The 21,676-nt window shown below is 50.9% G+C and overlaps 1 protein-coding gene across 2 annotated transcripts in view; it reads right to left on the bottom strand.

The window, feature by feature from the left end:
• Window positions 1–14,716, bottom strand: part of Itga3 (integrin subunit alpha 3) — a 32,653-nt gene extending 17,937 nt beyond the window's left edge. For both annotated transcript variants that reach the window (XM_028755135.1, XM_028755136.1), the window contains exons 1-7: window positions 14,122–14,716; window positions 6,589–6,716; window positions 6,106–6,185; window positions 4,009–4,258; window positions 1,791–1,877; window positions 1,211–1,418; window positions 575–771 (exon numbers count right to left, since the gene is read on the bottom strand). In XM_028755135.1, the coding sequence (XP_028610968.1) occupies window positions 575–771; window positions 1,211–1,418; window positions 1,791–1,877; window positions 4,009–4,258; window positions 6,106–6,185; window positions 6,589–6,716; window positions 14,122–14,327 (1,156 nt within the window). In that variant the 5' untranslated portion in view covers window positions 14,328–14,716. The remainder of the gene's footprint in view (window positions 1–574; window positions 772–1,210; window positions 1,419–1,790; window positions 1,878–4,008; window positions 4,259–6,105; window positions 6,186–6,588; window positions 6,717–14,121) is intronic.
• Between the last annotated feature and the right edge of the window lie 6,960 nt (window positions 14,717–21,676).

The following is a 21,676-nucleotide window of genomic DNA, read 5'->3' as shown; positions in this document are numbered from 1 at the left end:
AGAAAACTCACTTTTGGTAAGCTAAGTGTTTCCACAGTAATTGGACTCATAGCGTACCGTGTCCTCCCTGTGACTTCTCCCTGGGTCTGATTGTATTGTCCCCCGGGTCCCACAGAACACTAGCAAGGGAATGGCACTATACCTAGGGCTCCCTCGTTCTGCCAGCCCTTTCTTATCACCTGATATGGTACATTTTTAACCCTACCTCCCCAGGTTTCCCACCTGCTTCCACACCATAGCCCCTACCACCGCCACCAAGAATCACCCTCCAAAGTACCAAGCTATACTTCCCACCTTACTCTCACTATGACCCAAACAGAAAGCGCCATTTCCTCTGCCTGGCTTCCAGAGCATTCTCCAGCTTGTCGTGTAAGCTATTTCGGTAGTATACATGACATTGCTCCTGAGCTCCCGCTGTATGCTATCTGGATCTCTCTCTTGTGCACTCTCAACCCAACCCACTTATCACCCTCTGCGCATCCTCTCTTTTACATCCTTGAGCTGTGAGTCCTGTCAAGCTATGCAGCTGGTGCTCAGTCAGTGTGGGTTCTGAAGGAGAGATACTGGCTCCTACCCTGGAATCCGTCCTGGTTGATGTCACCAATGCTGGCTACAGAGATGCCAAAGGCAGAGCGACTGGGGCCATGAAGCAGGAGGGAAGGTTGGTCAGGGAAGGACGTGCCCGCCTGGTTCATGAAGACATAGACGGCACCCCCTACCTCCTCTTTCCGTTCAAAGTAGTAGGGAGCACCCACCAGGAGGTCCTGCCACCTGCACAGGGGAAGAGTGGGAATGGAGGTGTGAAGTTGGCCCGATAGACATTGCAAACGCCATCTGATGAGCATGATGTTGCCAAGGGCCATGCAACAGAGCGAATGACACCAGGTCTGACTACGATCCATGAGAAAGCCAGCAAGACCCACCAAACATGTACAGAGAAATCGTGCAGGCAAAGATCAAACCCCCAAAAAACACCCCTACCCCATTGGCACCTTATGAATGACAGGTACAGACAAGCAAGCACAGGTGTCATGCAAATGACATGCAAATGTCCAGACTCCCATAAGGTGTGATTGAGACCTTGAAAACAGTGAATGCAAACGTGAGAACATAAAGCTTCTACTTCCCTGATCTAGCTTGAGCAAGCCTGCCACCACCGCCCTCTTTTCCCCCTAGCCCCAGAGGGTGCCCCGTGTCCCTGGATTCTCACCCATCATTGTTCAGGTCTGCCAGGGCAATGGCACTGCCAAAATAAGCGCCCACCTGCGTGCCCTTCAGCACCTGCTTCCTCTGCAGGTCTCCACCTAACTCTTGTTTCAGCAAGAAGACGGCACCCATATGCCGGTGCCGTGGAGCGCCCGTCACAACAGTGATTTCCGTGGGATGTAGGACGGCACTGCCTACCTGCACCGTGTACCCTGGGATGAGGGGGAAAGCGTTCAATCAAAGCCCCAGGGAATTTGCCCCCTGAGCCTATCCTCGTTGCCCACCCTCTATTCCACTAGGCCAAGCTGAGTAATTCAGTGGGCCACAGAGCCAGTCGGAGCCTTCCTTGCGCACTGGGTTTTGAGTTTCATGACAGACCCGACTTTGCATCTGAAAGCTTAAACCATGTGCAGGGTCACACATGCAGACAGTGCTCAATGAGCGTGTGCTAATTGAACTACGTGCCTCCAGTCACATCTGCATGGTAGTGTCACCCCACAGCACACCAGGAGTAAGAGGGCCAGTGTGTTAGGAATCAAGATAGCTCCTCCCATCCTACAATGGGCCACCAGCACGGGGCTTACCAATATAGAGGTTTCCCTGGTCCTCTGAGCCCCTGTAGCTATATTCAGATAAATCCCAGTCCTTCCGCTGAATCATGTAGCTGTTTCCTGCAGAAAAATTGGGGAAGGGGAGCAGGACGAATTAGCCACAGCCTTTTCTTCTACCAAGCCCACCTCCCCACAACAACAATAACACTGTGGGTGAGCACTGCGCTGATAAATCGCTTCCTGGTTTTTTGTTCTTTATTTTGTTTTGTTTTGTCTTGTCTTGTTCTCCAAGACAAGGTTTCTTTTAGTAGCCCTGGCTGTCTTGGAACTCGATCTCTAGACTGGGCTAGCTTTGAATTCTCAGAGATCTGCTTACCTCTGCCTCCTGAACGCTGGGACTAAAAGTGTGTACCAACATTGCCTGGCTGATAAATCACTTCCTCTTTAAGAATGTTTTTGAGGTAGAAGGCTGGGTGGGTGGGATAGGGCTGGGAGATGGCTCAGTGGACAAGAACACTGGCCGCTGCTCTTCTAGGAGATCCAGGTTTGATTCCCAACACCAGCAGTAGCACACAGTGGTCTGTAACTCCAGTGCCAGGGGATCAGACAGGCCGGGAGCTCATGATCCTCAGGCCTCAGCCTCCCAGCTGCTGGCATGTAGCACTACATGTGGTTTATGTGATTATAGGTATGGGTGTTTTGCTACATGTATGTCTGTGCACCACCTGCAGTGCCTGTAGAGGCCAGAAGAGGGCGTTGGGTTCCTGGAGTTAGAGTTACAGACAGCTGTGAGCTGTGGGTGCTGAGCTATCTCTCCAGCTCTTTAAGGGGGAGGATCTTGAGAAAATGAAACATTCTGTAACCTCAAAAGGACAGTCCTGTAAGTATTGACCAAGACACTGCTTTTAGCTTATGATGCATGTAAGGAGAATGTGGAAGGCCAAACTGATCCTGTTTTCTTTTAAGAAGATACCCATAAATACCAAAACAAGGGGCTGGAGAGATGGCTCAGTAGTTAAGAGCACTGACTGCTCTTCCAGAGGACCTGGGTTCTGTTCTCAAAGGCAGCTCACTACTGTCTGTAATTCCAGTTCCAGGGGATCTGACACCTTCACACAGACACACATCCCAGCAAAACACCAATGCACAAGTAAGTGTGGAAGGAGTCCTGAGACACTGAATGCTGGAAAAGGGATGAGGGAGGTGGAGGCACAGGAGGGACTTTTTTCTCTCTCTCCTTACTTTGAGGTACTGAAGATTGAATTTTTTTTTTTTAATCTTAAAACAGACCTTGCTAAGTTATTCATGTTGGACCTGAACTCACTGTATATCCCATGCAGAATTATGGAATCCTCCTGTCTCAGGCTCTGAATAGCTGGGATCACAGGACAGTGGCACTGGGATTGCCCATTTTTGCTCTTGCTTCTAACAAATCCTTAGCTAAGATTTTAGTGCTGCTCCAGAAGCATGTTTGTGAAAGTTCCCAGAGGTTGAGCTGACATCAGACAGGTTGCAATCCAATCTAGTTTCTTAATTTAGGCTTTCTCTAAGACAAAGTTTTTAATTAAGTAAATGGGTATAAAATGCTTGTGTCACCCGAGGACTTTAGAAATACTCAATATGTGTGTGTGTGTGTGTGTGTGTATACATATATATACACATATATACATACATATATATGTATGTGTGTATATATATGAGGGGGGGTAGTAGATCACTCTATGAACTTTCTACGTAGCCTAGGCTATTTTCAAATTCATGGCAATTCTCCTGTCTCTATTTCCTGAGTGTTTTTCAGATTGTTTAAGACAATATGTGCAGGGAGCTGGGGATTTGGTGAAGTCTTTGCCATGGAAGCATGAGAACCTGGATTCAGATTCCCAGCATCCATACAAAAGGACAGGCACAGCATCATGTGTCTATGACCCCAGCTCTGCCAGGGTAAAAACAGGTGAATCCATGGAGCTCACTGGCCAGCCACTCCCCTTCCACTGTATCAGTGAACTCCAGGTGTACCGAGAGACCATGGGAGCAACCGAGGGACTGATGTCAACCTCTGACCTCTACAGCCATATGTGCACATGTGTACATACACAGAAGAGTTAAAGATGGCACATGTAAAACTGCCAGCCCACAGTGAGTGTTTTAATACTGCTGTTGACCTGTGATCCTGTCTCTTGTGACCCTGACCCTAGATGGTTTCGACTGGCTGTGTGGTCTCTGTTGCACCTCCTTCTCCCAGGTCCCCTACCTTTCCAGTTGTAGGCACCAGGGGCACCGAAGTATACAGTGTTCTGGGTGAAGCCACCGCTGGTGCCCAGCTGGCACATGCCAGTCTGCAAGTAGTCAGTGTTGCTGTTACACATCTCGTTGTGGTATGTCTGCCAGTCATCGCCAGGGTCGAGCTGTAGGTCGTTGCCACGCACATAGCACTTGCCCACCATGCGCCGCTGGTCTTCTAGCCCAGACCACAGCACCTTGGTGTATCGATGGGCACAGACCTAGAGACCCACAAACACACACACACATGGGGTTAGCCAAGATCAGGGAACCATGGCAATCTATACCTCTCACCCTGCACATTCCCGGCTTTATGAGTCAAGGCCCAAGTGGAAGTCTGGCTTCCATTTCTTCCTGTGGGTACGCTGAGACCTGTACCTCCCTATCCATTATACTGGAATCAAGGGTCGGGAGCAGGTCTGGGGAAGCCAGAAGGCATGAATTTGAGAGCAGCTTAGAGATCTTGGTGAAAGGAGTTGGGAGATGAGGGAATGTGGGACACTTAGGCTCCTGGGTCTAAAAGGAGCTATTTACAGAGAGATTAGGGAACTCATTTCCCTTGTCCCTAGATAACCCTGTTGTTTAATGAAAGGGTCATTTAAAATTAGTAGTAATAATAATAACATTAATAAGTGCACTGAACACTGTTTGTTTGTTTGTTTGTCTGTTTGTTTGTTTGTTTGTTTGTTTTGAGACAGGGTTTCTCTGTGTAGCCCTGGCTGACCTGGAACTCACTATATAGACCAGGCTGGTCTTGATCTCAGAGATCCACTTGCCTCTGTGCTACCACTACCCAGCTCAGCAAACACTTACTGAGCACTTACCATACACATAAGCACAAATTCTTCTTGTATAGCAGCTTTCAGTTTGTCTGGGTTTTTTATTTTATTTTTTGTGTATAGGTATTTTGCCTGAATGTATGTCTGTGTGCCATGTACATGCCTGGTACCTGCAGAGGGCAGAAGAGGGCATCAGATTCCCAGAAACTGGAGTCAAATCCAGCATTGGGAGGCAAAGGCAGGTAGATCTCTGGATTTGAAGCTAATCTGATCTACAGAGTTGAGTTCCAGGCAACCATGGCTACACAAAAAGTGCTCTAAATTAGCCTCTGGTCTCTACAGTGTCTAGAAACAGGAGGTGTTCTTGTTTATTCACTTCTTCTGTCACATCCCAGCTGTAAGCACCACCAGCACTTCACATGAGCTTATCCTTAGGCACTGCTAAACTTCTTGTGCTGGGAACACAGTAAGTGCTAGCTAAATATCTTTTGACTGAGTAAGGGTAAGGAGCTAATCCTAGAGTCTACAATCACTTAAACAAACGTCTAGACACACCCACAAACAACAGAGGGTACAAAAGAGTCGTCTAATGAACCGATTGACAGCCTAAAGCTTACAATAGCGGTCTTGGGACAGAAGTCACAGCTGTGATGATTATAGGAGTGGCGACTACTCGGAGGCGGCACAGAGAACTTTCTGGAGTGATGTAAGTATGTTCTGTTTCATGTGTGTCACTGCTGACATAGGCTTATCATTGGTCATAGAAAGTTAAGATCTGCCCTTTTCGCTATATATAGATTTCATATAAACCTAAATAATGTCTGTCCGGGACACAGAAATCACGATCCCAAAAGGGCAGAGATTGAAGAACTGTCAGCACCAAAAGGTGACAATTGACAGCAGGGAGTGGCACTCAAATCAGTGCCAGGGTGAGCCAGGGCCATCAGGGCTGTGCCTCTTCTGGCAGCCAGCCTCCCAGGAAGGAACGCCTGCCAGTGCCCAACTGCCTGGGGCACTCTCTGCCCTTTCCCGCTTCGAGTTCTCTCTGCTCTTTCCCTCGGATGGTGAGCATCCATGCAGGTTGCACAGGATCCACGCCATGTCCAGCCTTGGAGGAGTGTCAGACAATCCTCTCCCCAGAGAGCGGGGATCAGGGAACACACAAGCCAGTAAAGACAGGAGGCCACAGAAGCGGACATTTGCAAAGGCCCCAGCCATCACAGAGGATCCCCTCCCACCTTCTGCAGTCCTCCCTGGCTCAGGGAAGATGATGCTAAGTGTTCACTTACCAGGACTCTGCCCGCAGGGCCCTGGCTGGCCACCGTCACTCCAAGCCACATGTCCTCAATAATGTGATGGTCAGGGTCACCTGCAAGAATGGGAGGGATCGTGAACTCGGGCCCCTCACCTCATATTCCAGCATCCAAAGCATCCTGAGGGCAGCAGCTGCTGTCTCTTCTCTACCTCCTGTCTGTCGTTTCTCTGAGCTCACACTGTATGACAGTGTGACAAGAAACAGGTGGAAAAGAAACAAATCAGCTTTGCTTTTTGTTTTGTTTTTGAGCTAGGATCTCCACTGCACATCTCAAGCTATTCTAGAACTCACTATGTAGCCCAGGCTAGCCTGATCTCGCTGTCTTTTTGCCTTAGCTTCAAGTGTTAGAAAAACAGGGATGAGCCACCATGCCTCGCTGACAGGCTAGCCTTGTATCTCCTCTTTGGGCTCTCTCTGCCAGGTTCTTGACTTAGCTCTGCCCCCAGGATCTTCTTACTTCTCTCTGAAATCTCCATCCGTTCACAATCGTTCTTGAGGGCAGTGAGGGGACACAGGTACACAGCACCAGTCCGGTTGGTGTAGCTGTCATCCACAGCGAGGTCCCGGGGAGCACCGGCCAGAAGGCTGGGAAAGGAAGGCAGGTGGGTCAGCCTGATTTTACAAGCCTCCCTCTAACCAGCTTGCAAATCAACAATCTCTAGGCAGGAACTCCATATCCATGTTCTGAAGATAGGACATCAATAAACCTTGGCTCTGTCTTCCAGAAGAGCCTACCACAGAGGAAGGCGGGCCAGGAAACACTCAGTAAGGATCTCATGTGGAAAGCATGGAAGTCAGTACACAAGGTGCCCTGGCCTCAGTGTAAGGACAATGGCCAGGGTCACCCAATGAAAAAGGGGAGGAAGGACACCAGAGACAAGGGTACAATATGTACAAGGACCAGGAAGCATGAGCAAGCCAGTGAGTGATGCAGGCACCAGCCCTCTGGACAACCAGAACTCAGGAAGAACATTGGTGGAGGCACACAAGCCAGGACAAAGGCCTTAGAGGAACCACAGAGGGACCCCAGGCAAGGCAGCAACAAGATCAGGTCCCTTGTTTGTTTGTTTTCCTTTAGTTCATTCTCTTTTCAAGATAGGGTCTCATGTAGCCCAGGCTGGGATACTCCCTATTCAACCAAAGATGATCTTGGACTCCTGATCCTCCCGTTTCCACCTCTCACGTGCTGGATTTTCAGGTATGTACCGCCGTGCCCAGATTTATGTAGTGTTAGGAATTAATCCGGAGCTTCCAGAATAAGCACTAGATAAACATTCTGCCAGCTGAGGTACCTTCTCAGCCCCAGATCTGGGTTTTTGAAGGAATCTTTTGGCCTCAGAAGTAAAGGTCGTTGTGAAGGAATGGCAGTTATGGGTTCAAGGGCTGGGGGCGTCAGAGAGGGCAGAAGAGAGAATCTGTGTGAGGATGAGTGTGTTTTTAGGAGCCTAAATCTCTCCTCTTGAAACTATCAAGCACATAGCTCTGGGAGGCACAGATTTCCAGGTGAGTGAGTGATGCCTCCACTGGCCCCACCCCTACCTTGAGACTAGCACATGGGTATGGGGTGGGGCTGGATACCAGCGTGACCCAAGAACTGAGTTCCAATGGTGGGAGTGGACAAGAGCTCTGTCACCTTGCCCTCAGAATCCATCTTTAGGGACACCAAGAAATTCCCACAAGGGGGCTAGGACTCTGGAGCCCCATCCCACACCAAAAGGGTAACTTAGGCAAGGCAGACAAGAGATCAGTCCTGAAATCCTATCTCAGACAATCCCTGGGTATTTATAAGAGAAAATCTCCAACTCCCACAGGCTATAGTATCTGGGGCAGTCCAGCTTCAGAACCAAGTTTTTCCTTGTATCTTCTCCCTATCAATATTCTTCTTAATTTTTTTTTTCAAGACAGGGTTTCTCTGTGTAGCCCTGACTGTCCTGGAACTTACTTTGTAGACCAGGCTGGCCTCGAACTCAGAAATCCACCTGCCCCTGCCTCCTAAGTGCTGGGATGAAAGGCATGCGCCACCACTGCCCAGCCAATATTCCTCTTATAACATACCCTCTGCACCTTCCTGCCAACTCAGCTTCCTGGGTAGCAGAACTTCCCAGGTGCCTCTCTGTTTAGCCCAGCGACACTGTGGCCCTGAGTCTCCCAGGCTCCAGGCCGCTGGCCCGTCTGGAAGTGCTGAGCAATGGCTGTACCTACAGCCCTGCTTTGCACCTGGGAGTGAGGGCTGCAGGGAGTAGGCAGGGTGGGGCCCAGGCATGCTGGGGCTTGGGGTGCCTCCACCTACGAGGAGTCAGGAATGCATTGCCTGGAGGTACTAGGAAGTGGGTGGACCTGTATCTCACAGCAGCTCAGACATCACCCTCAGAGGCTGCTGTTCCTCAGGGCAGGGATAAAGCTTCCCCAAACAGAGTAGTGTTCTGAGCACCCTAGGGAGGGGTAAGGGAAGAGATATAACAGCCAGACTATTAGCCAACTTCTGTTCAGGCTAGGGAGGGTAGCTGCCTGGCCACCCTGTCTCACCACAGGTACACACCCACCCGCTGGCATGCTTGACAAAGGAGTGAAGAAAGGGCCTGTGGGAAAGGAACACCTCAACCGGAGCTAGGGCCCTGCTTCTGAAGTGATTTACTTTCCCTGTGAGACTTGAGTGTCTTATCTGTAAAATGGGAATGCCAGATGAACTCTCTATTCCAGGATTTGGGGGGAACACATGCGTCCCTGCAAAAGGACTCTCTGACTAAGGAGGCACCGGTGGGCGCATGAACACTGTTGCTCTGGATTTTTGCGGTGCCAGCACTGATCAGAGCTTTACTCCAGACTCTCTCCAGGGACCCAGGAATTCCAATACTGCAGGTTAGGGAACCTGACACAGAGAAAAGAACAGACTACTTCATTGTTTAGAAGGAATGAGGGCTGAACAGAAGTAGAACTTCCACATCCTGAAGCGAGCAGGCGGCCACTGGGGGAGGGGAGAGATAGGCCAGTATCTGAAAGAAGCTCAGAGTTGGCTGGAGGTGGGGTCTCCTACAATTAGCCTGTAGGCTCAGTGGATAAAAGGGGGCTCTGGGGAGCATACAATGTAATGTATGCTCTACCATCATGGCTGCCACTGTCCTGCCTAACTTGTCTAGCTGGAGGTGTCTAAGGAGCAGAGTCTCCATGCCTCCCAAGTCTGTCTCTGTAGGAGGGAACTGAGTGACCCCCTCCTCTTAGCTGCCTGAGGTACGGAACAGGCAGAGCCAAGCCCAAACCATGGCTGGATTAGAATAAGACTCCATACAATCTTCGAATTCCTGTTCCTGTGCGGTGCCAGCCTTGTGCCCACTGGTGGGGACTGGGGAGGAGCCAATTCCCTAACCTCTAGGCTCCTCCCTCCTGAGAGATTCCAACGGGAGCTCCCCCACACCCTTTGGAATATTTTTAGCTCCTACTTGGCCCACTCAGAGGCCCTTTAAGGCCCCCTGGCTCCCAGCCCGGGATGCAGTGGTCTACAGCCAGAGGCCTGCACACAGATGGAGGAAGGGGGTTCAGAGGGTAGGGTTCATATTCCTCCTGCCAAAGCCAGGTATGTGTAAGGTCAGGGTTAGGGAATCCCGAGACTGGAGCAAACTCTAGTGGTATGTAAATTAAAATGCAAAGTATTAAGTAATGCTATTGGGTGTAGATCAAAAAAAAAAATCTAAAAAACGGATCTCCTCCAGACCACCACCTCCCAGCCACAGCCAGAGGGGTCAAAGACAAGTAGACAGAGCTCTCAGGAGATAGGACCTCCCTCTCCTAGAGTCAAGCGTGGCAGTGGGGAGCAGCAAGCACCCCAGGAAGAAATGGGTGGATGAAATGGAAGACCAAGAGCTCTCAACAGCCACCTGCTCGCCCTTTCATTTGGCTCCGACTAGAAAGCCCTTCCTGGCCTCTGGGGAGCCCCTGAGCTCCAAGCACAAGTAGGGCTCTTCAGGCTGCCCAGCCCTCTATACCTCTTCTTCCCAAGCAGTTCAAAACTAATAGAATAACTGCACGAAAATGCCATTCTCTGAGAATGGCAGAGAATGGGACCCAAGAGAGTTCAGGGCACCGGGCTGGCTCACCCCGAAGAGGAAGAGGCCCTCGGGATTCTGGGAGTGAGATGGCACTCAAAGAAAGTCTATCCGATTAAACTTCCTCTCAGGGAGGAGTGGGGTGGCGCCTATGAGGAGATCTGGGGGAGCCCCTGGGGAGGTCTTTGGGGTCTTTGTTACTGTTCACCTCTGATGGTATGGGAGTAGGAGGAGAGGCAAAAGCTGCTCCAGCCCTGGTAGGAGGGAAGTCCACTTGTGGACGCCAGCTCTATGCCAGGCTGCCTGATTTAGCCACCTCCCCAGAGGCTCTCCTTTGGCGGCTGAAGCTGCTGCCCTCGCCACCCTCCCTTCCCCCCCCCATGCTGCCCACTCAGCCCCCTCTCCCCTGGTGACTCAGCCCTAGAACCAGAGCAATGAGCTGGGGAGTAGGGGAAGGGGAGAGTGAGAAAGATGGAAAAAGGAGTGTCTTGGTGGGAGCTCGGGAGTAAAAGGATAAAGCTGAGTTTCTCATTCCTCCTCTTTCCTGGCTTCTCAGTGGGTATTCCATATTTGACCCTTTGAATTGTCTAACTTCAGTCCTTTTACCACAATGGACAGGGTCTTACTATGTAGCCTGGACTAGCAGCAAGCTGCCGACCCTCCTGCCTTCCTCTCTGAGTCGTGGAGCACCCCACCATACCCCTCCGGATGCCAATCCCTCTTCGCTGCTTCTTTTTCTGCCCTCCTCTACCTCCTTCCCATCTTACAGTCCTTTGGCCTACAGTGGCCACTGGAGAAGGCCAGAAGATAAGGATAAACCACATTCAGGCCTTGTGCCCACAGCCACAGCTGCTGTACCATTCCTACTGGCACGAGCCGAGAAGGCTGCCAGGAACCTGCCCTCCCCAGGGAGCATGTTTCAAGAGAGCACAGCAGGTGAGCCAGGCTCCGGCCTACCTCAAGCATGACCTCATTTCCAGGAGCCGCTCCCTCCCAGGTTTCCCAGACACCCTCACTTCCAATAGTGAAAGGGAGGGGAGCCCAGAGGAATCTCCACATCCAGCTAATGAGATCAGGCCAGAGCAAGAGCAGAGCAGAGCAGGTGCAGGAAGGGTCAGTTACCACCTCCCAGATGAGCAGCTCTTCTCCCTCCAAGGGGGCGTATGGAACAATGGTGAGCCAGACAGGATGGCACAAGCTCTTAATGGTAGCTTGGGAGCCAGAGGAAGGCCAATAGATCTCTTTGAGTTTGAGGCCATCCTGGTCTACAAATTGAGTTCTAGGACAGCCAGAGCTACATAAGAGACCATGTCTCAGAAAGCTAGCTAGCTAGCTAGCTAGATAGATAGCTAGATAGACCTGAAGTGAGTGGTCTATCCATTGGGGGAGGTGTTGTTGCCTTTTGTTTTTGTTTGGGGAGGAGCTTTGGCTTTGGGGATTTGTTTTTGTTTTCTTCAAGACAAGATTTCTCTTTGTAGCCCTGTAACTCACTCTGTAGACCAGGCTGACCTCAAAGTCACAGAGATCCACCTGCCTTTACCTTCGGAGTGCTGGAATTGACGTCATACACTACCACCACCTGACTGCCCCAGATTTTTACTATCAGATACTGAGTTCTGTGAACCTGGGTTATGGGTGGGGTACCCCAGGATGGAGATAAAGAGTCTATCTTGGAGTTTTAACCACTTCTAGGCCGAAATCTTTAAGAACATAGAAGCTATGCTTTCCCTCCCTGAACTCCTAGAGACTGTATACAATCCTATGGTTGTGTGTACACTCTCTGGGCTCTCTGAAGAGCTAGCAGACCCCAAAGGAAGGACTGTGAGCCACCCCGACTCTTCCAAAGACACTTTGAGACTGAGAGAATCTGAGGCTGCAGTTTGATGTATTAGTTCCCTAGAACGCTTGGGCAGCTGTTCACATCTGGCTATGCAGCTGGCTATAGTGAATCCCAGCTGCTTCTCCCAAAAGGATGGAGAGCTGAATTCAGCAAGATGAAGACAGAGCCGAGACACAGAAGCAGCTCTGGACAAGACAGAGAAGACCCATCTGGCCAGAACAACCTGCCCTCAGAGGTCGGTAAGTTTCGGCGTTCTCTTCAGCTGCCTGGAGAGGAGAGCAGAAGCCTTTCATGTGGCCAACTTGGGTAGGACCCATAGGTGAAAGAAGTACACTTCCATCCAGTCTCAGCCCCAGAGCCTTCTGGTGTCCACTGGAGAAGTGGACACGCCAGGACCATTCTAGACACACTATCACACTAAAGTACTACTAACTCTAAAAAGGTGTGTTCTCCATGACTGGAGAAACTAAGGCTCAGGTGTTAGAGCCAGAGCCAAGACACGGCAGCGGTCAGCTTCGCTCTCTACAATGCCAAGGTGCCTCTCACAGGCCAGCAGAGAAATGAGGGGGCATACAGGTCCAGGTATAACCTCACCCAGGGGGAAACTTGCCCCTGAGAGGGTAATAGCGTCCTCAAAGTCACAGAACAGAGAAGGAGGTGTTGCAGAATCTCTTCTGTTGTGTTAGTTCCTCCGGCCATGCGCATTCAACATCAGAACATCTGAAAACTCTGTGTTGGGCTGGGGGAGGCAGCGGCACTGCTGTAGCAACTATCTATCATCAGAGGGCCTCAGAAAGGTAGAAGGTTAAATCTGCCCGGTCAGGGCAGGAAGGGTGTGGTGGATCCACCTGCTTCTGCAGGGGCCAGGTAGGGTAGAGACCAAGTCCAGGTGGGCAGTCCGGACAGGGGCTGGGCCAGCAGGGCAGAGGCAAAGACTGAAGTTGAGTTGGACTTTGAACATTCCAACCTTCCTCAAGTTTCTCCAGGCCCCAGTCAGAGCAGGGAGAGGTTTCAACACTTCTATCTTGACTGTGTCTTCTGATTTAGTAACTTGTCAGAGGCAGGGTAGGCCTGGCAGGCTACCCAGCTCAAAAAGGTAGCAGGGGCTTATGCTTGATCACCACTGTCCCTCCCTGGGCAGTTTCACCTGTTCTGGCCACCCTCTTCCCTCAGCTAGCCAACCTCAGCACACAGCACCCATGCAGAGAAACCTCAGACACCTGGACATGACCCGTTGGGTATGAGTGTGCCTAAGGAGGGGCAGGTGGCTGGATACGATCTCCTCCCCTCCTCCACTCTGCCAGGCTCTTCCCGCTTCTTGCAGCTGTTGCAAAGAAGAGCAGAAGAAAAGAGAAAACACCATCTCCCTCTTCAAACCAAAACAAACACACACTCAGGGCTGCTGATTCAACATGAATCTGTGGAATGCAGGGAGACGTGGTGGGAGGACCCCCACTGCTTCCGGGTGGGCTCAGGCCTCGGAGGCTTAAGACAGCTCCTCCTCTGTCTTCTACTGTCCGTTCCTCTAGGGGTCAGAGGGAGCCTCTGGACAGCTCCGAACGCCCAGCCTCCTCATCACCTCACTCGGCAATGCCAAGCCCTTGAGAAGTGTGATCCAGCCTGGTTCTGCAGAGGGCGTGGCTGCTCTGGCCACAGGCTAAATGAGAGGACTAATAGGGGCTTAAACGCGTATATTCTCGGGTTCTCTCCGGGAGGAGGGGAAGAGGGATGTAGTAGGTGTTTAATGTACAGAGTTCTCCTAGCCAGGGAAAGTAGCTAATGTTAGGTACTGGATTCTCAGGGTGCTGGGCAACAAAGACCCTACTTCCGAAGATGTCTGAAGCGTGGAGCGGCTGCGTCTAGACAGGTTCTGGCCAGGTCAGCACTTGCCAAGATTACTGCCGCCCCCCCCCTCCATCCTCCACTTGCCGCCAAGCCCCACAATCTGAGGGCTGCCGTCGTACCCGCCCTCTTAATCCTGCCTCACAAGGAAAGGCCAGCAGTAGCAGGCCTGGAAGTCAGCGGGCCTGGAGCTCCAGTTTAGCTTAGGTCAGGTATCCCCGCACATGCCCCTCTTGCACCCCACCTCATCGCCGCCAGGCTGACTTACAGGTAGCGCTGCTGTCGCTCAGTCTGCCGATGGAGGGCGACCGAGTAGCCGAAGAGGCTACCGGGGTTCACCGCCTCCTTCACCACCAGGAATCGGGTGTCCAGGTTGAAGGCAAAGGCGACCCGGCCGATAGCTGCCACCATCAAGGCCAGGGCGCGGAGCATCCAGCCAGGGTCCCGGGGCGCGCGGCGAGGGCCGGGGCCCATGGCTGCCGGCCGGGCCGGGCCGGGCGAAATCGCTAGAGGGCTCGGCACCGGAGTGATGAACGGTTCACCTGCTCCAGGAGCCGCCAGAGGACACCCGAGCCCGCAGAGCCGCTGCACCCGGAGTCAGGCAATTTTTTGCCCTAGTCCGGGTCAGTTTCACGTCTGCTCCGGGTGCTTCTCCAGTCCTTTTTCCAGATCCGTGGATCTACTCTCCCGTTGGTCCCTTGGACCGGTCACCGTTCCGGGCTCCGGGCACCCCGCACCCTAGATGGTCCCTGCCGCGCCCCCTTGAAGGTGTTAGCTCTTTGGATCTCTGCTAGGTGGAGGATCTAGAAAGGCAAGCACTAGATCGCCAGGAGGGCAGGAGGGAGGGATCCTCCCCGGCGCGCGCCCCGCCTCCCCACCGCCCAGCCCCGCACCTCCCCACCTTGCGCGCCCAGTCCGGGCTCCGCTTTCCTTCCGGGGAAAGAGAAAAGGTCCCCGCTCGGCCGCCGCCTCTTAAAGGGGCAGCGCCGCCCCTCCCTCTCCATCAATCGGATCGCGACTCCGCCCTCTCTCTCAGACACCTGTCGGGAACCCTTAAAGCCTGGATTTCCCCTTCCAGCGGCGAGCTTCTTCCTAGGAGCCTTGCCTTCACTACAAGACGGATTGGACGGGCGGGGCTGGAGGTGGGATTTGCCTGGCGCTTCGCAGCGGTTGCAACTGGAAAGGCTGTTCAAGGCACAGCCAGCACCGCGATCTCCCGCTGGACAAACCAGGCTCTTTGGGGAACGGTCGTTTATGTTCGGCTGCTTGGAATGCGGACCTTCGCAGCGCTGCAAGTCTCTTAAGAGGTGACTGCAGGTCTCCGGACTTAACTTCTTCGTGCTAAGTGCCCTCAATGTTATGTATAAAGGAGTATTTCTCCTGCCCACCTGCCTCCTCTCATCCTGATCCCAGCTGGAAGCGGCTCCTCCGCAAAGCCAGACAGATATTTAGCGATGGTGATGACAACCCATCAGAAATTGTAATTAGCAAAGAGCACCCTTTGTCTCTAAGAGCAGTGAATGGGACCTCAACCTTCACAGTTGTGATGCCCAGTGGAGACAGGTGGGCTAAACTCAAAGATCTCACTGTACGGGAAAGAATCAAACTGAAAGGGAATTCCAAGAGATCATTATGGGATTTTTTTTTTATTTAAGTCTAACTCAGATTTCCCCTAATGCAACAAAGACTCATTTTCCCTGAGCATCGTTTTCTATATGTTTTTATAATTGAATAAGAACTGCACATGCAGCAGGCATTATGCTAACTGCTTTACAAGTACTGCTTTTTCAAGGCAATATAGATTATACAAGTGTATGTATGTGTATATGTGTGTGTATGCATGTATATATGTATGTATCACTAGTCATATACATACAATAAGGGAAAGGGAAAGCAGAAAATGGACCCATCCAATGGGATTCTGCTCTGGTGTTTGAGAAGCCAGTGCATTCTGGGTCTGATTCCTTATATGTACAGTGTGACCTTAGAAGGTACGACCGTTTCCACACAGATGATCTTAACCCTTGCACTCAAAGTTGCAGCCCTTATAGACCATGCTGTCCTTTTGCTAATGACAATTACTGACAGTTTGTCATTGCCACCATTGTGTAAATCCAGGTATGTACCTGTCACTCTATTTACATATAGGAGCAGAGCTGTCCCTCCATCAAACACAACCCTGGATACACAACCCTGGAACTCTTCCTGCATACAGTAAGTCTGAAATCTTTTCAGCCCCTTGTGGCCACGTTGGTGCAAGAGCAGCCCAGATGAATCTGGAGTTAAAAAGAAAGATGGGAAAGCAGAGGTGAGCCACTGGAAGGCGTGTTCTACGATTATTCAATCCTTACACCAGTCATCAAGGTGTTAGCTCTGCTTTAAGATGAGAACACCAAGGCTCAGGGAAGTTACGATATTTGGCTAAGGCCACACAGCTAGGATTTTAATAGCATAATATCTAACCCCAGAACCCTTCTTAACCCATTATGCTAATGATTAACACTTAGGAGACATCAGATTTTGTTGAGACTTGGTGTGACAGAGCCCCTCCTTCGGGAGTGTCCTCAGCCATTACTTACTACTTCCCTCCTGGCACAGCGAATTCTAACTAGATGCCCCGCCTAAATGGTTAAAATGGCAACTGGTAAACTATCTACCTTCCTTCAGCTTTGCAGATACCAGAAGATCTGATGACCTTTGTAACCCAGCTCCCTTGTCTTTGCATACAAACTAACGCATATTCACTCCTGGGCTGTTTAGCTCCTGATAAGACACGGGTCTGTTTTCGGAACACACAGGTACCAGTCCCAGGAGATAAAGTGGATTGCAGTGTTCTGGGCAGAGGGGGAAAAGCTAAACTAACACACAAAAAAAATCCCAGAAATGTAAGCTGTAAGTGGCAAAGACCACTCACTCAGCATATAGAACATGCTTCAGTCTGCATATGGAAGTCAGGACCACCTCATGGGATAGGCCGTTCTTCCTTCCACTTTTACATGAGTTCTGAGGTCAAACTCAGGTCATCAGCCTTGTACAGCAAGTGCTTTACATGCTGAGGCATCTTGCCAGCCTGGTATGACTTCTGCCATGTAGCCCAGGCTAGCCTCAGAATATTGGCTTTTGAGCATCGAGCATCCTTATCCAGGTGCAGTTAGGAGCATGACATGAGGATTGGCACCTGGGGAGTGGCCTCTGGCTTCACGTCTTACAAATCATTTAATGTGCAGACCTACTTCATCTTTCCAGGTGCCCTCTGAAAGTCAGGACTGTCATCCTTGTTTGACTCGTGAGGGAGCAACGCTTCAGGAGTGGACCTGGATGTCCAAAGTCATAGAGCTCATGGGAAGGGCGTAAGGCAGAGCTGGGACTAGAGCCACTGACCACAGCTGTGTCTTTAAGAGACCAACTCCAGGCAGATGTTGTTCAGACAGTCAGACATACCTAAACAAGAGCAGCTGCGATAACAATTTTCTCTGTGGCATTTGGGAACAGACACTTGTCCCTGGCTGCCCTCGGAACAGTACTAGTCTGAGAGCTATGACTTCCAGGGCCACTCAGTCTCTCTCATGGGTTGACTTGTGGGCTAGAGCTACCAAAGACATCTGGGGTCAAGGAACAGGAAGCTAGATGGAAGTTGAGCCGTTGCATGTGCCCTTCTGGATTGCTCTCTCTTGGTTCTTGGCCCTATTCCTGGAGGAGTGTTGATAGCCAGGGCCAGGACGGCCAGGGTGGACACTCGACATAGGCAAGGGTCCTGCCCAAAATAGCTTTGAGTCATGTGATGATGACAGATGGGCTCCATGCCAGGCCTTATCTAGTAAACCATCCCAAACAGGAAGGACCAGCATGTCCGATCTGGGGACCAGGAGCAGGAAAGGGATGAGGGATGACATTTCCAGTCTAAAGGAGTGTCCAGAGGGAATGTGGGAGCAGGAGCTGGGAGAGCAGTAGAAGACAGACCCAGCTGAGGAATGTGGGAAGTGTCTGGCAGACCTATGGGGGATGGACTGGGATGGAGACATGAGCTGCCTAAGTCAAGGCTGGAGATCGGGAGAGAGAACTTCCAGTTCTGTGCCGGAGGGCTGAAACTCTTCGTTCCTGAGCACTTTATCTCAAGGGCTTCATCTCATCCATGCAGTTGCCTCTACATCATCAGCTCTTCCTCCTGGAGAATGGATCGGCCTAGAAACACAGGATGTGTGTGAAAGGATGGGCCTCGGCTCAGCTTTTGATGTGTTCCTGCAGCCTTTAAGCCCCTCCCTGTTCTCGTCCCTAATGGCTCACACCTGGACAAGCCCACGAGCATGGACAGGGCTTCTCTTTCATTGTCTGAGGGAAGGAGAGTCATAGAGCCCCTCCCCGAGTGAACCTTCACCACCACCCCCAACCATGGTGAAAATCCACGTTATTCTCCTTCCTGCCTCTCAAGCCATTTGGGAGCTGCTGACCTCAGAGACTGACATTGTGTAAACAATTAAACCTTTCATCCTCTCTTGCTTCGTTCATGAGTGGTGCCATCCGCCGTGACGTTTGAATGCAACCTTCGTTGAGATCCCTTCAGCCTTTGCAGGTGACTGCACCAATATGCAAGCTATGTGTTCTGTGTAGGAGTCAGGGAGGCTTCCGGGAGAAGGAAGAGGAGCTCAAAGGAGAGATGGGCCTGGGAGACCTCAAAAGAAGAAATGTAGAAGTTGGCCTAAGTTGGGGTAAAGTTTTCCCAGCTGGAGCAGTGACAATGTCAATATTCTCAGAAGGCGGCTTCCGTTCTTCTTGGAGCGCTGACTGTGTTCGCACCAGCGTGACTACGCAGCCTCCCTTAGCTGCTGCAGGGATTATAAGGTCACATAGTGGCCTGTTGCTAGGGCTGAGCACTTACTAATCTGTCTTCTTACCTGAACAAAGAAAGGCACCTCCCTACTCCAGGCCTTGGAATCCCACCCAGTAAGCAAAAAGGCTAAACAAAACGTCTTCTTAGTATTCTCCGTCAGCATTCAGCATGTCTCAAGGCTCCTCGGATCTGTGGAACTAAATGGACCAGCTCTGCTACTGAACCTAAACTCAGGTCACTCCCTGACTCAGACTGAAGATACAAATTACTTGGCAGGGAGAGAGAGGGAGCGGAGAGGGAGGGAGAGAGGAGTGGCTGAGCCTGAATAAGTTTATCAGATTTCCTTTTCCACTGACCCAGATTTGGCCCTCTCTACCTCAAACCTCCAGGCAAAATCCCTCTCTGTATCAGCTCAGACCTGAGTCCCCCCCACTGGGACTAACAAAGGTGAAGATTTCTGCCAGGAAACCAGGGCTTCCTCTGGCCCCCTTCTCTGTCTTTTTGCTTTTGAGCCTAGTGTTTAACAGCTGAGCTATCCTTCCAGCCTCCGAGAAGCATTCTGGGAATTCAATATTAAACAGGCTAAACGGATAGTGACTTGTGTTATAGGGTTGGTGTGTGTGAGGCAAGGGAGGCTGTTAGAATCAGCACGCTTATTATATGTGATAAGAAAAAAAGAAAGAGACAGAGAGAGCGCGCGCACTAGTTACAGCATGAGGTTGACGTAGCCAGCACAGACTTAGAGGGGCCAGTACGTAACAGTGGAGACAATGAAGACATATGTAATGGCACACACCTGTATTTTCAGCACTGGGAGGTAGGAAGATTGAGAACTTGAGGCTGGCCTGGTCTAACTGGTAAGTTTCAGGCCAGCCTGGGCTACATTGGGGAGACCCTGTCTCAAGAAGAAGAAAATGATGGAAGAAGATGTAAAATGACTGAACAGGAACAGGGGTAGGGAAAGAGGGAGAACGAAGAGTTTGTGAGTGAGAAAATGGACGTCAGGCACACGAGGTGGGGGTGCTGACATAGGAGAGCCAAGGAGCAAGGAGCTCGGCAATGTTGCTGCGCAGTGGCCCTCACGGGGACCTAGTGAGGTCCCCAGAAACAAAGGAAACTTCCTTGACAGCTGGCCACTGCTCAGTCTTCCAGACTCTTCCAGCAGGGTCTCCTCCTACTGCCTAAGGCATAGCCTTGTATCCACACTGGCTTGGCCCCCAAGGTCCGTCTCCTCTCTTGTCTGGCTCCTAACTCTAACAGGCTGTGTTCTAGAGTCAGGATGGCCCCTTTGAGGAGAGACTGTTGGGCCCACAGGCTGAGTCCTTCCTGTGTGTGTGCATGTGCGCATGCGTGCATGTTTGGGTCCTGCATGTGTGTGTGTGTGTATTGGGGTGTGGGACTGACTTCCCTTGGCTTTCATTGGCCAGATTCTAAGCTCAGGTAGAAAATCTGGGCAGGTGTGGACTTTATCCACACACTCCCCTCTTTTCACTAGGGGTGGAAAGTCCCTATAGAATTGTTCATTAGGATACCACTCTGCAAATGTTCTCTTCTTTGCAATAATATATCAGCACTGGTTTGCCTGTGTGCATGCATTCCTGAATCTTTTTTTTTTTGAGACAGGGTTTCTCTGTGTAGCCCTGGCTGTCCTGGAACTCACTCTGTAGACCAGGCTAGCCTCGAACTCTCAAACTCAGAAATCCGCCTGCCTCTGCCTCCCAAGTGCTGGGATTAAGGGTGTGCACCACCACTGCCCGGCTCGCATTCCTGAATCTTTTATGTACTTATGGAAAGGGATCCAATATTTATTGAGCACCTATTATGACCTGGCTCTTTATGTGTTGTCTCTTCTAAGAGCCCTGTGACAGAGGTATCAACCAGCTTTCAGTTGAACTCACTAAGATTGCCCAGGTGCAGCAGTTGCAAACACTCTCTGATATTACTGGAGCCAGCCACCCCTGGGGCTATCTGACACAGGTCCTTTTCTCCACAGTAATTTCCTCAGGAAGAGGGTATGTGTGGTTTACATGCCTATGTCTTGCCCTCTGTCAGTGGCTGACTGGTACAATGGGAGAGAGTCCTAGCAAGTGGCTTTGGTGAAGATAATGGTAGCATGTATCCAGCTTGCACAAATACATCCTCCCGGTCTGCGCAATGCATGTAACTAATGCACCTGGTCTTACCCTGTGAGAAGCTGAGGTCCTCCTGGCTTAGGAGTCACTTGATCGTCTTTGTGGGAATCTTATGTGTTTCACTGCTACAGTTTCAATATGAAGTGTCACCACAGGCTGTGGTTGGAGAGCTGGACCCCAGCTTGAGCTGTCAATCTGGACGGTGATGTAAACTTTAGGAGGTGGACCCAGCTGGTGGAAGTTGGTCATTGAGTGCGTCATCTTGGGGCTATATACAGCCCTAGCCCCTTCCTGCCTCTCTGCTTCCTGTCTGTGATGAGGTAAGCTGCCTGGCTCTACCTCATGTGTCAATGACACAGAATACACAGAATACCGTGATGCTCTTCCTCCCCACAGCCCAGCAGCAACAGAGCCAAGTGACCAGGAACTTGAAATTCTTGAGACTGAATGGATAAACCCTTCTTTTAAACTGTTTCTCTCAGATATTTGTCACAGTGACAAAATAAATAAAACAAACAAGCAAACAAAAAGGACCACAGCACACAATAAAGAAATATAATCATGTATTCAGACAGGGATATAGATTACAAAACCACTGGGCATGGTCAGGCCCTCCTGGATCTCAGTGCTTGGGAAGTGGAGACAGGAAGGTTGTAAGTTTGAAGCCAGACTGTGCTGCGTGGCAAGACCTTGTCTCAACACAAAAAGTGGGAGGAGGGGGTCTCTAGGTAGATTATAGGGTGATGCCTATGATGTTTGTGGCCTCCAGTTCCATTTCAAGCATGACAAAAACAAATACCACCAAAGCGGGGAAAACCTATTTCCATGGTTTCTCCTTTCGGGTTTTATTTTGTTTTTGAGAC

Source organism: Grammomys surdaster, unplaced genomic scaffold (assembly GCF_004785775.1).
Source record: "Grammomys surdaster isolate TR1022 unplaced genomic scaffold, NIH_TR_1.0 126048, whole genome shotgun sequence".
NCBI lineage: Eukaryota > Metazoa > Chordata > Mammalia > Rodentia > Muridae > Grammomys > Grammomys surdaster.
Note: the sequence above shows the minus strand (reverse complement) of the source record. Positions and strands in the feature narration are given on the sequence as shown.